Here is a 15,467-nt window from a genome sequence, read left to right as displayed (position 1 = left end):
TATGACCCCATGAATTGCAGCAGCCAGGCCTCCCTGTCCATCACCAACTCCCAGAGTTCACCCAAACTCATGTGCATCGAGTCGGTGATGCCATCCAGCCATCTCATCCTCTGTCGTCCCCTTCTCCTCCTGCCCCCAATCCCTCCCAGCATCAGAGTCTTTTCCAATGAGTCAACTCCTCACATGAGGTGGCCAAAGTATTGGAGTTTTAGTCTCAGCATCAGTCCTTCCAATGAACACCCAGGACTGGTCTCCTTTAGGATGGACTGGTTGGATCTCCTTGCAGTCCAAGGGACTCTCAAGAGTCTTCTCCAACACCACAGTTCAAAAGCATCAATTCTTGGGCTCTCAGCCTTCTTCACAGTCCAACTCTCACATCCATACGTGACCACTGGAAAAACCCTAACCTTAACTAGATGGACCTTTGTTGGCAGAGTAATGTCTCTGCTTTTGAATATGCTATCTAGGTTGGTGATAACTTTCCTTCCAAGGAGTAAGCGTCTTTTAATTTCATGGCTGCAGTCACCATCTGCAGTGATTTTGGAGCCCCCCAAAATAAAGTCTGACACTGTTTCCACAGTTTCCCCATCTATTTCCCGTGAAATAATGGGACCAGATGCCATGATCTTAGTTTTCTGAAGGTTGAGCTTTAAGCCAACTGTTTCACTCTCCTCTTTCACTTTCATCATTATATCACCAGAAAAGTGAGAGTGTTAGTCTGTCAGTCCTGTCAGACTCTTTGTGACCCCATGTACTATAGCCCACCAGGCTCCTATGTCCATGAGATTCTCCAGGCAAGAATACTGAAGTGGGTTGCCATTTCCTTCTCCAGGGGATCTTCCTGACCCAGGGATTGAACCCAGGTCTCCTGCATTACAGGCAAATTTTTTTTTTTTTTTTTTTTTTTTTTTTACCATCTGAGCCACCAGAGAAGCCCTCATCACCAGAAATGCCTGTCAAATAATTGAATATTGCATGACAGTTTCACATCACTCTACCTAAAGTGTCCTTAAGGAAGTTTGTTCAACTGGCAAATTATTTAGGGATAGCCTAAACACTTAATAATACTTTAAAAAATTGGTCTTTTTAGTGTAGTCTAGAATTCTGAACCACTGTATCAAGAAGATAGACCCCAAACTTCACCTTTTTCCAAAACTCACAAGTTCTGGTCTGAGCATAGGAGTAATAGTTGCATGCCTGTCTTGTCTTCAGCTATTTACTTTACCCAATTTCTTCTTGGAACATTCGGTGATGGCCTGATTCTAACAAAAAAGATAATTGTGCTTGCTGTCAAAGCTCCAGATTCTCAACAGGAAGACAGACTATTGGGCAGCGATTTTGGTTGTGGAAATATCCTTCAAGCATCAAAATCAGATAAGAGGGAGAAAATTAATCCTCTTAGTGGGAGGCAGGTTTTGCTGGAATCTATCTCAGAGATGAGATCAGTGCTGTCAGGATAGAGACAGTCTCTTGTGTCTGCTTCACGAAGATAGTTGGGTCCCATCCCTACTTACCTTTGATGACTCTAAATCTTGCTCTCCCTGGCTAATCACTCAAGCTGTAAAAAGTGCAGTTTAGCTGACATGTATCTTCCTTTCTTCTTCTTTTTCTCCTAACTTACCTCCGGTCATTATCCTCTCTTGCCAAGCACATAATGATACTCTATCCTTTTATGTGTGCAAAATAATTAATAAAAAATTTTGCTCTGTTCTTTCTCTAATTGCTCCTCAATTGGATCCAGGAAATTAACATACTATAGTAATAAAGATGCACTGAATCTCTGACTCAGAGAGCTGTTGCTATTTTACAAGCTAGACAGTAAAAGGTGACTGGCAGCGGTAGGTGCTGTTAACGAGCACAGCAGTAGGGTGGAGCCGGGAGAAAGAATTGTGCCTAGAAGCCTATGCATGTCTCCCATGCCATGCTCACGTGCGCTGTGTCTCAGTCACGTCCGACTCTTTGTGACACTATGGACTGCAGCCCACCAGGCTCCTCTGCCCAAGGAATTCCAGGCAAGAACACTGGAGTGTGGTGCCATTTCCTCTTCCAGGGGTCCTTCCCTATCTGGGGATTGAACCCACGTCTCTTGTGTCTCCTGCATGAGCAGGTGGATTCTTTACCACTAGCGCCACCTGGGAAGCCCATGTCATATGTCTCAATTATGTTGGTAGTGAAGTTTAGTTCTTGAAGAGGTTGTGAATATTCTTTGGACGGAAGGGAGAAACCTGGCTTGTGGGGCACCATAAAGTATCAACATGTTATGGGTGGAAGAGAATTCTTGGATTTCCAACTGAAAGAGATAAGGCAAAGGCAGAGCATTGGGAAGTACAAGAGCAATTTGTACAGGAAAGCACTTTCCTTGAGTTTGCTGAGAGGCAGAGATCAGTGGGAAGGGCATCTCAGGAAATTGTTGAGTCTTCTTTAAAATCAAATCAGGGGATTTCTCTTTCCTTGCAACAACACAGAGTGCCATAGCGCACTAAGGAAAGCAAGTCAGATGACAAGAGCCTTTGGGGACAAAAATCACTTAAGCACCATTCTAAAACTGGGAAAACAACTCCCATCTCCTTCTGCACTGGAGGAGTTAGAGTGTTTTTATGGCAGTATAGGAATGGGGATTTGTTTGTTTTCAGTGGCTGTGCCAGAAGTGGAAGAAGGCACCATGATTTATCTATATCAATTTCTCCTTTTCTCCTACAGCTCCTTTCCTGTATTGGGTTGCTTGTAATGTAAATGTTACATAGAAAGTGCCCTGTTTTTGGACACAGAGAGTGGGGAAAAGATTTTTTTTGGGGGGGGGGGATTTTGTTTCTTATGCCGGTGTCTGGAATGTGAATTTCCTCTTCTGAGAGCTGAGTGAGATGGGAGGAGATGTTGCCAGGAAAACTTCCAGAGTATATGACAGTTATCTTCAGGAGAAGCACCAAAGCTACTCCCAACTCTACCAATTTTTTTATTCCATTTTCTGATGCTGGATTCAGAAGTCCTTATGGCATTTCATAAAAATAATTAGCTGTGGATAAGCCTTGCTCAATCACCTTGGCCCCACAAGATAAATATTATCTATCCTGAATGTTGTGGTATGTGAGATAGGCTTTGTATAAGTTTCTTATTTTAATGGGCTTCCCAGGTGGCTCAGTGGGTAAAAAAATCCACCTGCACTGCAGGAGATGTGAGTTCAATCCCTGAGTCAGGAAGATTTCCTGGAATTGGGCATGGCAATCCACTCCAGTATTCTTGCCTGGGAAATCCCATGGACACAGGAGCTTTGGTGGACTACAGTCTCTAGGGTCTCAAAGAGTCAGACATGACTGCAGCAATTGAGCACATTGGCTTGTGTTAATACTGAATGTAGCACTCAGATGATTTGCCCTCAGAATTGAGAGCTTCATGTTTCAATTTATGCTTAAAAAGAAACAAGTCCACATTCAGAAAACTCCGGATGGATCGGTCTCAACAGGAGTTGTTGGCCAGGGTTCCCAGAGTCATTAGGCTAAAGCCGGCAACACTTTCTAAAAGATATTCCTTGCTAATGCTCTAGACAGCTCTCCGCAGGTATATTTCCCTTGATCAAATTTTAAAATAGCATGCCTTTTCTATCCCTTTATTCTCTTTTTAGAAACTAGGCAGGAAACTATATTGCAGAGACTGACTTATAATATGAACCATCACATCTCTTTTTCTGCGTGATTGTACAATATCTGATGCACAGGTTTCTTTTGTTATTTTTACATTATCTTCAGAATGTTCAAGTATTTCCTTGGAGTGTTCAAATTTTACATAATAAAAAGTGTGATGGTCCAGTTTTCATGTTTAAGGAACTTGGACAGTATTAGACTCTTCCACATCATTTTTTTTAACGTTTTTTCTTGTATCCACTTCCCACTTTTGCCCCTTCGCCCTTGCATTTCCAACACCTTCCCTTCCCTTCGTTGCAGTTCTTAGTGATTAACGGTAGGTGGCAGTACAGTTTCAAGCTCAAAGAGCGTTGAAGGGCTTCCTGACTGCAGACTAATTAAGGAGGGTGCATAGGAGAAACTGAATTATACAAGCAAATGGTAAAACAGGGGTGTTTTCAAAACACCAAATATAACTAAACACAGGAACTTATTTAAAAACACAGGATATTTCAAGTGCAGCTCACGTGGGGACCATCGGGTATATATTTGAATAGGAGGAAACTATGAGCATGAACAGAATTAGAAGAAATTTACATCAAAGGAGAACTCACCAAACAGCCTTATTATTTGAGTCCTGGGACTTATTTCCCCACCTCCACACAAATGCCCATCTCTCTCCTTTCTCTTTCCTCACCCTCCCCTCTGTTGGTGGTGAATGTTACCTTTGAGGCTGTTTGGCAGTCCCTGAATGGGTTTGTGACCACTTGAATAGAGAATGTGTTTGTCTTTCTCCCATTTCAATGCCACTCTGTGTGGCTGCTGTAACTTTCATCTCTCTCACTCTCATTCTCGCCTGCTCCCTTACTGTATGTGCTTTGTTCATTGTCTTAATAGCAATTTTCATAATTAGCAGGGAGGAAAAGAAAACAAAGAGAAGCCTGTATAATGGATGGAGATTCTCAGTGCTAAGGGATTTCTGGTTCTGTTTTACCGTGTTGGAGGTGCTTGGGGGCTGGAGTGATGGTGGTGAAGATGTCGCCTATATCCATGATCTCACTGTTGCTCCCTCAAGCCCTCAAGATGATGTCATGGGCTGCGCATAGCAATCCTTAAGCAATGCACATCCTCAAGGGAAGCTCAAGGGAGAATGCTGTTGCCCAGAGATGATTACCTACAGTCATGCTTTGAGACCGTATTAAATCATCCCTTGGCCAGCTTGATTTAAATTGAGTGTTCTTCGTTCATCCACAGTTGCAGGAAATAAATTCAATTTGTGTAGCCTCATGACTTTAACATAAAACAGGAGAAAAATAAAGATGGTGTTTCTGCAGCAGTGGTGTGTGGACCCTTGAAATGAGCCTGGACTGGCTGTGCACCTGGGAAACCAGTTTCCACTCGGGCCATTTCTCAAGAGTTTGTTATCAGACAGCTAGCAATAATGGCCCAGGCAGGAGACAAGAGTCCAGCCTGGGGAACTTTGCCCAGGCCTGCATGTTGTCTTTTATTAAAATTGGAATACAGTTGCTTTACAATGTTGTGTTAGTTCCTGCTGTGCAGCAAATGAACCAGCCACAGACACACATATATCTCCTCTTCCTTGCATTTCCTTCCCATTTAAGTCACCACAGAGCGCAGAGTAGAGTTCCCTGTGCTATACAGTCAGTTCTCGTTAGTTATCTATTTTATGCATGGTGGTGTATGTATGGCAGTCCCAATCAATCCCACCCACTCCTTCCCTCCTTGATGCCCATATGTTTGCTCTCTATGTCCATGTCTCTAGATATGCTTTGCAAATAAGTTCATCTGTACCATTTTTCTAGATTCCACATATATAAATTCAGTGCAGTTCAGTTCAGTCGCTCAGTTGTGTCCGACTCATTGCAACCCCATGGACTGCAGCATGCCAGGCTTCTGTGTCCATCACCAACTCCCGGAGCTTGCTCACACTTATGTCTGTCGAGTCAGTGATGCCATCCAACCATCTCATCCTCTGTCATCCCCTTTTCCTCCTGCCTTCAATCTTTCCCAGCAAAAGGGTCTTTTCAAATGAGTTAGTTCTTCACATCAGGTAGCCAAAGTATTGGGGTTTCAGCTTTAGCATCAGTCCTTCCAGTGAATATTCAGGACCAATTTCCTTTAGGATGGACTGGTTGGATCTCCTTGTAGTCCAAGGGACATTCAAGAGTCTTCTCCAACACCACAGTTCAAAAGCATCAGTTCTTCAGCGCTCAGCTTTTTTATAGTCCAATTCTCACATCCATACAGTTCAGTTCAGTCACTCAGTCATGTCCGACTATTTGCGACCCCATGAATTGCAGCATGCCAGGCCTCCCTGTCCATCACCAGCTCCCGGAGTTGACCCAAACTCATGTCCTTTGAGTCGGTGATGCCATCCAACCATCTCAACCTCTGTCGTCCCCTTCTCCTTCTGCCCTCAATCTTTTCCAGCATCAGGGTCTTTTCAAATGAGTCAGCTCTTTGCATCAGGTGGCCAAAGTATTGGAGTTTCAGCTTCAGCACCAGTCCTTCCAATGAACACCCAGGGCTGATCCCCTTTAGAATGGACTGGTTGGATTTCCTTGCAGTTCAAGGGACTCTCAAGAGTCCTCTCTAACACCACAGTTCAAAAGCATCAATTCTTCGGCACTCAGCTTTCTTCATAGTCCAACCCTCACATCCATACAAGACTACTGGAAACGCCATAGCCTTGACTAGACGGACCTTTGTTGGTAAAGTAATGTCTCTGTTTTTGAATATGCTATCTAGGTTGGGCATAACTTTCCTTCCAAGGAATAAGCGTCTTTTAATTTCATGGCTGCAGTCCCCATCTGCAGTAATTTTGGAGCCCTGTTTCCACTGTTTCCCCATCTGTTTGCCATGAAGTAATGGGACCAGATGCCATGATCTTAGTTTTCTGAATGTGGAGCTTTAGCCCACTTTTTCACTCTCTTCTTTCACTTTCATCAAGAGGCTTTTTAGTTCCTCTTCACTTTCTGCCGTAAGGGTAGTGTCATCTGCATATCTGAGGTTATCTGGCATTCTTGATTCCAGCTTGTGCTTCATCCAGCCCAGCGTTTCTCATGATGTACTCTGCATAGAAGTTAAATAAGCAGGGTGACAATATACAGCCTTGATGTACTCCTTTTCCTATTTGGAACCAGTCTGTTGTTCCATGTCCAGTTCTAACTGTTGCTTCCTGACCTGCATATAGGTTTCTCAGGAGGTAGGTCAGGTGGTCTGGAATTCCCATCTCTTTCAGAATTTTTCAGTTTGTGGTGATCCACACAGTCAAAGGCTTCGGCATAGTCAATAAAGCAGAAATAGATGTTTTTCTGGAACTCTTGCTTTTTCATTGATCCAACGGATGTTGGCAATTTGATCTCTGGTTCCTCTGCCTTTTCTAAAACCAGTTTGAACATCTGCAAGTTCACAGTTCGCATATTGCTGAAGCCTGGCTTGGAGAATTTTGAGCATTACTTTACTAGCGTGTGAGATGAGTGCAATTGTGCAGTAGTTTGAGCATTCTTTGGCATTGCCTTTCTTTGGGATTGGAATGAAAACTGACCTTTTCCAGTCCTGTGGCCACTGCTGCGTTTTCCAAATTTGCTGGCAATACATGTACATTACCATATGTGAAACAGATAGCTGGCAGGCTCTGCTGCATTGCGCAGGGAGCTCAGCTTAGTCATCCGTGATGAGCGGCAGCGGTAGGATGAGGGGTGGAAGGGAGGCTCAAGAGGCAAGGGATATATGTATATTTAAGCTGATTATTTCATTGTACCGCAGAAACCAACACACAATTTTAAAGCAATTATATGCCAACTATAAACAAAAAAAGCCCAGCTCAGGCAGTTCTTGAGTTTTGAAGCCTTCTTTTACTTTTTTTGAAAGAGCATTGAAAGAGCATTGGTCTTCCTGTCTTCTGTGCTCTGTACTCATACATGTTTTGATGATTGCATTTTTTCATTATAATCATTTGGTTAGATATTTTCCTCCTGCACTAAATTATGTGTTCCGTGAAAGTGATGTCTTGTTTCTTTTTCAATCTACATCACTCTTAGGCCTGGTGCTTAAGAGGGTCTCAAGTAACAGTTATTATTCAGGTTCAAATAATTATAAATGGAAAGATTCAGATCTGAATAATCATTATTCAGGGTTAATAAAATAGGTGAAAGATTTTTAAATGCTGGACTTGAATTTCTGTTTTCACTGTCTTTGCTGGATTTGAATGGAATGTAAATAAACATGTGAAATAATACCAAAACAAACAAAACAGGACAAAATCAAGTATAAAGATCCTGTTGTTGTTCAGTCAGTAAGTCGTATCTGACTCTTGTGTGACCCTGTTGACCGTAGCCCACCAGGCTCCTCTGTCCATGGGATTTCTCAGGCAAGAATACTAGAGTGGATTGCCATTTCCTTCTCCAGGGGATCTTCCCACCCCAGGAATCTAACCTGCATCTCCTGTATCGGCAGGCAGATTCTCTGCCCCTGAGCCACCAGGGATGCCCGTCATGAAAGAAAATAGTGGTGAGGAAAAAAGTGAGGAGGCAAACTCTAAATCCTGGAGGTTATTTGAGCGCTAGTAAAGCTATAGTCAGCATTAAGAGAGTAGATGCTTTTTGCAGGATAAAGTGTTTATGACGGAGATATGAGCAGGCTGGGACAAAACTGCACGTCTTTCAGATGCAACTGGAGGAAAAGCAGCGAGCTTTCTTGCCTTTCTGCATTGTCGGGTTAAGGAAGGTTATCTCTTCCCGGGATTCAACCTCTCTGTTTTAAAAATAACTGTGTATACTGCTGATTTCATGGTATTTCTTCTCTCCTGAGCTAAGTTCCATAAAACTTTTTATGCCCATTTCCAGCAATAATGGATGATGTGCCTGTCTCAGTGGAATAATTTAGTGACTTGCTCCGGTGAAAGGTGAAATGCTGAGTGAGGATTGAAATACTCCATATGTCTTAAAATTCCACAAACCTAGGCGTGTGGGAGACATTCCACACAGAAACTCAACATGACTAATCCTTAGAAAACAGTCTGAAATCGATCGTTCTTCCCCGCTGCCCGGACATACTGCAGAAGGCATCCCCCTGGGGTTCTCATGGAGCCATCTGGAATTTTTCAGGTTTAATATTAGTGCTTTGCTGCTACAGAAAGGCAGCAAAAACCCTTCCTCCTGGGTCTTCTACCTGAGACATCTAGTGGTCCATCCATCGGCATGGATTTTCCTTTATTCCTATAACTCTGTGAGAAATTAATTGTGAACCATCCAAGACAGACTTTTGCTTACTTCTCATCAGAAAACACCAGGAATGAAGATGTTTGCTTGTTACTAGCTCTTTTTTATGTCCTGGACAGCTTAAAAAATTCTCCAGTTTCTTTTTTCCTTTTTAATTTTTATTTTGTGCAGGAGTGGCGTTGAGTAATGGTATTGTGTTAGTTTCAGGAGTGCAGCAAAGTGCTTGATATACATACACATATGTCGGTTCTTTTTCAAATTCCTTTCCCGTTTAGGTTGGAACAGAATATTGAGCAGAGTCCCTTGTGCTATACAGTAGGTCCTTGTTGCTTAAGTTTTAAATATAGCAGTGTGTACATGTCAATCCTGATGCTCCTTTGTTCAGGCCCCTCTGGTCCTTTATTGGATGGTGGGCATGTCTGGGGTGGAGCCTGGAGAGTGCCCACATTGTCACTAATTTGAAGCTTCATATCACTCCCTGGATCCTTCCTTCCTAGCTGACCTAGGAGCTGGCAGATTTGAAGGTAATTTGAAGGTGATGTGATTTTTGAGGAGTTCCAGAATGTGTCTGAGTCCAAATCCTAGTGTATGGTGCCGAAATTAATGCAGTTTAATACATTTTAATCAGGGATCCTCTTTGTTCTAAATAAGACATGGTCCTAGTGTCCAAGGAGCTCACAGCCTAGTGGAGCTTCCCTGGTGGCTCAGTGGTAAAGAATCTGCCTACCAAGCAGGAGATGTAGATTTGATCCCTGGGTTGGGAAGAAAGGATCTCCTTCCTGGGAAAGGAAATTGCACCCCATTCCAGTATTCTTGCCTGGGAAATCTCATGGACAGAGGAGCCTTGTGGGCTGCAGTCATTGGGGTTGCAAAGAGCTGGACACGACTTGGCAACTAAACCCCCAGCGCCGCCACACCCTAGTGAGAAGGCTGGCGTGTGGAAGTATGAAACAGGGGCACTTAGGGAGAGGACAGGTCAACTCCACCTGGGGAGGCCCAGCGTCGCTTCTCAGGCAGCTGCCCCAGAGCTGATTTAGAGTGGTGTCAGGGCCCCTCCCTGGAGAAGGCACCCCACTCCAGTACTGTTGCCTAGCAAATCTCATGGACAGAGGAGCCTGATGGGCTGCAGTCCATGGGGTCACTACTAGTCGAACACGACTAAGTGACTTCACTTTCACTTTTCACTTGCACGCATTGGAGATGGAAATGGCAGCCCACTCCAGTGTTCTTGCCTGAAGAATCCCAGGGATGGCGGAGCCTGGTGGGTTGCCGTCTCTGGGGTCACACAGAGTCGGACACGACTGAAGCGACTTAGCAGCAGCAGCAGGGTCCCTCCCTATGTCTGCTTCCCAGATGCTAACTTTCTGTCCACCAGATCTTGGAACCCTCTGTAGTCTTCACATGCAAATGTTTACTTGAAGAAACCACTGAGGTTGAAATAATTTCACACTTCGCCACCCAGTGAAAGTTAAGGCTGTCTCACCATTATTCCTATGTCTGTATTATTGTACTGTTTGTTCACATAATGGACAAAAGTATTTCTGATCAGTAGATAAAGTAAAATGGTATTGGGCATCCCAAAGTAGCTAAAATTGTCCTTCAGCCACTGTGTCCCAATTGAATCATTCTTGCCTCAGTGTTTGCATCCTGTCTCATAAACATTATATTGTTGTTCAGTTGCTAAGTCGTGTCTGAGGTTTGCAGCTCCATGGACTGCAGCACGCCAGGCTTCCCTGTCTTTCACTATCTCCCAGAGATTGCTCAAACTCATGTCCACTGAGTTAGTGATGCCATCCAACCATCTCATCCTCTGTCACCCCTTTCTCCTCTTGCCCTCAATCTTTATCAGCATCAGAGTCTTTTCCAATGAGCTGGCTCTTCACATCAGGTGGCCAAAGTATTAGAGCTTTATCATCAACCTTGCAATGAATATTTAGGGTTGATTTTCTTAATTATTGACTGGTTTGATCTCCTTGCTGTCCAAAGGACTCTCCAGAGTCTTTCCTGGCACCACGATTCAAAAACACCACAGTTCTTCAGTGCTCAGTCTTCTTTATGGTCCAGCTCTCACATCTGTACATGACTACTGGAAAAACCATAGCTTTGACTGTATAGAGCTCTGTTGGCAAAGTGATGTTTCTGCTTTTTAATATGCTCCTAGGTTTAGTTGTATTGTGACTGCATATAATATTAGTTATTTAAGTTTGGTAGCTTTATTACCAAACTCATACATTAGCCTTTGGTCATCTCCCTGCTATGGGCTCCAGCAGGCCCATCATTTAGAGAGGACGCCTCCCTCTGGCTTCTCACCTCTCGCTTCAAACTTCCAACACCTCTGAAGACAGTATTATACATCTCTTTCTCCCAAGTAAAGCATGAGTTGGTAATCAAGACAGTATCTTTCAAGCTTGGGGGGAATTCATCCACAAGGTTGTGTCTGTATTGCCCCCAAGTAACTTAATTAGTAGTCAGCTGAGAAAGAAAAGAAGGTTTTTATTGTGAAAGGGATTGATGCATTATCCACTGGGATCTTTTGGCATTTTTATTCTCATTAATGTTACTTTATTTTTGTTTTCTGGCCATGCCCTGTGGCCTGTGGGGTCTTACTTCCCTGACCAGAGTTGGTACCCACACCCCCTGCATTGGAATCAAGGAGTCTTAATCACTGGATCACCAGGGAAGTACCGTCCATTGCTATTTTAATGTCGTAATTAAACCTGAGCCTCAAATGATAGGTAAAAGTTACCGATTTGTGAAAATTATGGGGGACCCCAATGGTTGCCCTGTTGTCTAATCCTGGTTCTGATAGGTTTAGAAACACAAAGCCAACATATAAAGTGTCTATGTCATATCACTCAAACATTAAATTCCACGAACAGTGGAAGCAAAACCCAATAATGCTTAGGGAACATCATGGCTTTTTACTTTGCTTTCATTTTTTATTGTCCAAGTAGATTTCTTGTTACCGATAGACACTTAATCTAGGGCTTATTTACATCCCCAGCATTTTCTCTGGAGAGCTGGCCTTGGGCACTAGTGGCATTGCAGGGATTTTGTCCATCGTCACATTTCTATGAGTTCTTTTTGTGTGTGTGATAAACCCAGACAGTTTAATTAAGTTTATTTCAGTCTTACATCACCGTGCTGACAGACTGTTTTTTAAATCTTATTTATTTGTATATGTGTGGCTGCTCGGGGTCTTCCCTGGTGCGCGAGGACTTTCTCTAGTGGCAGTTCATGGGCTTCTGGTTGTGGTGGCTTCCTTTGTTCCAGAACACAGGCTTTAGGCATGCAGGCTTCAGTAGTTGCGGTGTGCAGGCTCAGTTGCTCTGCGGTATGTGGGATCTCCCCAGATCAGGAATCAAACTCATGTCTACTGCATTACCGGGTGGATTCTTAACCACGAATCCACCAGGGAAGTCCCACTAATAGACTCTTTTAGTAACATCTACCGCTTAACTAATCCAGGTAAGCTTTGGGAGTTACTCGCTGGAACATACCATACAACCAGCACATTAATTATACCATCTACTGTATTGAATTTCTGTTTAACTGAATTTTCATGGTGTAATTTCGACAAGATTATTCTTGATCATTGTACTTAGAATTATCAGTATCACTTGCAAAAGATTTATCATGCTTATTGTCTCATTTTAGGTCACCAGTCTCTTCAGAAGATCACGGTAAGAACCTGTCTTACTTATACTAATTCAAAGGTGAAAGTTGAGCTGCGGGCCTTGCATTTCATTGTCAGCAGAATCATTTAAGAAAATGTCTTTAAGATGTTTGTCTTATGTTTTTTTTTAAGTGCCAATTATGAAGTGCTTTTAAAAGCTTAATTCACCCTAGCTAAATTTGGTATCTTGTACTGTCTTCAGATCTGTTACAACTTTTTTTTTTTTTTAACAAATATTGCAAAGTTTAATGTATTCTGATTTCTGTCCCGTCTCTGGATACCGTTAACCCTTGAACCATGTGGGGATTAGGAGCACCAATCCTCCACACAGTCAGAAATTTGTGTGTGACTTAGAGTTGACCCTGCGTATCTGTGATCCCTCCATTTTCTTGAATTCAACCAGCTGTGATTCCTGTAGTGCTGTAGTTTTTACTGTTGCAAATAATTCCTCACACAAGTGGACCTGGGCAGGTCGCACTCACGTTGTTCAAGGGTCAACTGTACTTTTTGTGACTTTGGGCTAGTTGTGTGGCTTCTCTGAGTCACAGATTTCACCTTTAAAATGGGGGTGGTAGTATATATTTCCTAAAGTCCCTTCCAGATGGGACGCTGAGATGTGTGGAGGATGTTATGAGTCTGATATGAGGCTGAGTGGTAGTTGTCTGAGTTGTTACACAATTAAGATGAGTTATTTACATTTTAAGAGACAACTGTCTTATTCAAAGGAGAATATGTATAGTGTTGTCTCAGCTAGCTTTGAAGTTGTGTGTGTATTCAATCAGTCAGTCAAAAATGTTTACTAAGTGTTTACAGTGGGTCAGTTGTATGATCATGTTATACATATATGCTGTATGGGGCTATATGCGGGGACAAGATGATGCGTGACACACAGCTTTCTCCCTCAAGGATTTCTTTGTGGGATGGAGTTGGTGGAATGCCACGTACCTACTGCTATACAAAACAAAATGCAATTCATCTTATAAAAGAGGGATAAACCAGGACTGTAACAGTACCGTGGATGTTCTACTTCATGCTCTTCCTAATTCAGCTGAGGCACCATTATTTATTCAGGCAATCAAGTAAAAAAAATAAAAGACATGTTTTAAGTTTTCCTCTTCACTGTCTGTTTCCTACCTGGTCACTAAATTCTGCCAACCCTATTTTTTATACGCTTTTTTCTCTGTTTCCTTTTTCATTCCCATTCCTTTTGTTTAGGGCCTCTCTATGTCTTACTTGGACCTTTAACATTGTCTTCTAACTGATAGCCATTCCTCTAGAATTCCTCCTTTTATTTCACTTTATAACTGCCTATCACCAAAACTGATTATGGCAAAAATCTGCTCACATTGCCTGTGGGATGAAATCTTCTCAATAGACCAATAGTTGTATTCTTTCAATACTGAACTTAAACCTGAACTAGAAAGTCCTGAAAGATGGAAATCTGTCTTCCTCTCCTGCTCATTGTTTCTTTGGGCATCTTTTCCCTTCTCTCTGTGCTCTAGCCATGAGGTAGTATGTATAGTTTCTGAAACTCACCATATTTATCATGTTTCCCACCTTTATCCAGACTGTTCTGACCGAAGTCCCTCCTCATTTTTGTCAAAGACAGTTTATACTTGTCAATCATCCATCCTCCAAGAGAGCTTTCTGCCCTGCTTAAAATTGCAATGCACATTTTTCTTCATTCTAGAATTTGACTTAAAAATTTGATGCTTGATTTACCTGTCTTCCCTGCTAGACTGTGAGTTCTTTGATGAAGATCCCAACAAATAGCAAACATTCAAAAGATGTTTATTAATTGACTATACTGACAAGAGAGCGGGGAGTTTTTAAGCAGACCTGTTCTGCTGCCATATCATAACGTCTTTCCCTGTATTGGAATATAAAGTTGTGTCGTGTTTTATGAAAAATCATAGGGCAGTTATGTTCAGGCCTATCAAGTCAAGTATCGACCATCTAATGATGACCTACTGTTTTTGTCCATCAGTGTTGGTTGACTGGGTTTTTTAAATTGCATATTTAGGAGTCCTTGGATTTCAGGTTCATAAGGTAAACCAGAAATTTATGTTCGGTATTTATTTTGACTAGGGTTTACTGTAATGAACTTTGTTTGCATTTGCCTTCTTCGCTGTATAAGAACTTATTCCCTATTCCAGAATAAAAGGGAGTGAGACTTTAGAATTCCATTTCTATAGTCCATAGTCCACTGGACTATGAGCTATCAGTGAGCGCTGCCCATATCCTGAGGAGTCCTGAAAGGTGATGACTACCAGGAAGTCTTGATCAGTATTAACAGCACTTCAGAATCAATTATTTTGAAAATGGGTGTATGTGATCAGTTAAAGACACATTATCCAAACTTGGGGTTTTTCCATCCTCATGGCTTCAAAATATTTATTACATGTCATGCCTCTTAATTTGATTCTGCAACTTCCAAAAATGATTCAAATATGTAGCATAAACTTACAATGATGATGTAACTAATCTCATCTGATTTTCATTTTCTGGCCCATGTATCCATGGAAAGATATTCTTTTCCTTTATCACCAAGATTTTCTACTAGTGCTTAAAATGTGTTTTGTTATGTTTGTACATTTTTACATGTTCATGTTTGCTGTGGTTTGCATAAAACCTTAAGTATCATGTCATCAAGCTGTGTTTGGATATAATAATAACACTGCAATATACTTGGAAGAGAAGTAAGAACTAGTAATTTTGCTTTCTCAGAGTTATGGGTAGAAAAATCAAGGCACATCGGCAATCAGATCATGAAATCAGGAAGCTCAGTGCCTCTTGCTTTTCTGTTTTGTTTGCTTTCTGCCAGTGGGCTGGTCCCTCACTCTGACTGGTCCCTTTGGGCATCGCCAAAACAGACTTTGTTCTTCAGAAAATCTCATTTTCCAGAGTCCAATAGCCCTGACCTTCTCAATC

General features: G+C 42.2%; 1 protein-coding gene across 7 annotated transcripts in view; it reads left to right on the top strand.

Annotated features, from left to right (window-relative positions):
* DGKI (diacylglycerol kinase iota) overlaps positions 1 to 15,467 on the top strand; it is a 513,862-nt gene that overhangs the window by 424,903 nt on the left and 73,492 nt on the right. For all 7 annotated transcript variants that reach the window (XR_009600539.1, XM_060415131.1, XM_027968850.3 and 4 more), the window contains one exon: positions 12,518 to 12,543. Coding sequence is in view for 6 of the 7 variants with exons in the window: in XM_060415131.1 (XP_060271114.1) it covers positions 12,518 to 12,543 (26 nt within the window). In the remaining variant the exon portion in view is untranslated. The remainder of the gene's footprint in view (positions 1 to 12,517; positions 12,544 to 15,467) is intronic.

The sequence above is a fragment of the Ovis aries genome, chromosome 4 (genome assembly GCF_016772045.2).
Source record: "Ovis aries strain OAR_USU_Benz2616 breed Rambouillet chromosome 4, ARS-UI_Ramb_v3.0, whole genome shotgun sequence".
Taxonomy (NCBI): Eukaryota; Metazoa; Chordata; class Mammalia; order Artiodactyla; family Bovidae; genus Ovis; species Ovis aries.
The sequence above is the reverse complement of the archived record's forward strand: the minus strand, read 5'-3'. Positions and strand labels throughout refer to the sequence as shown.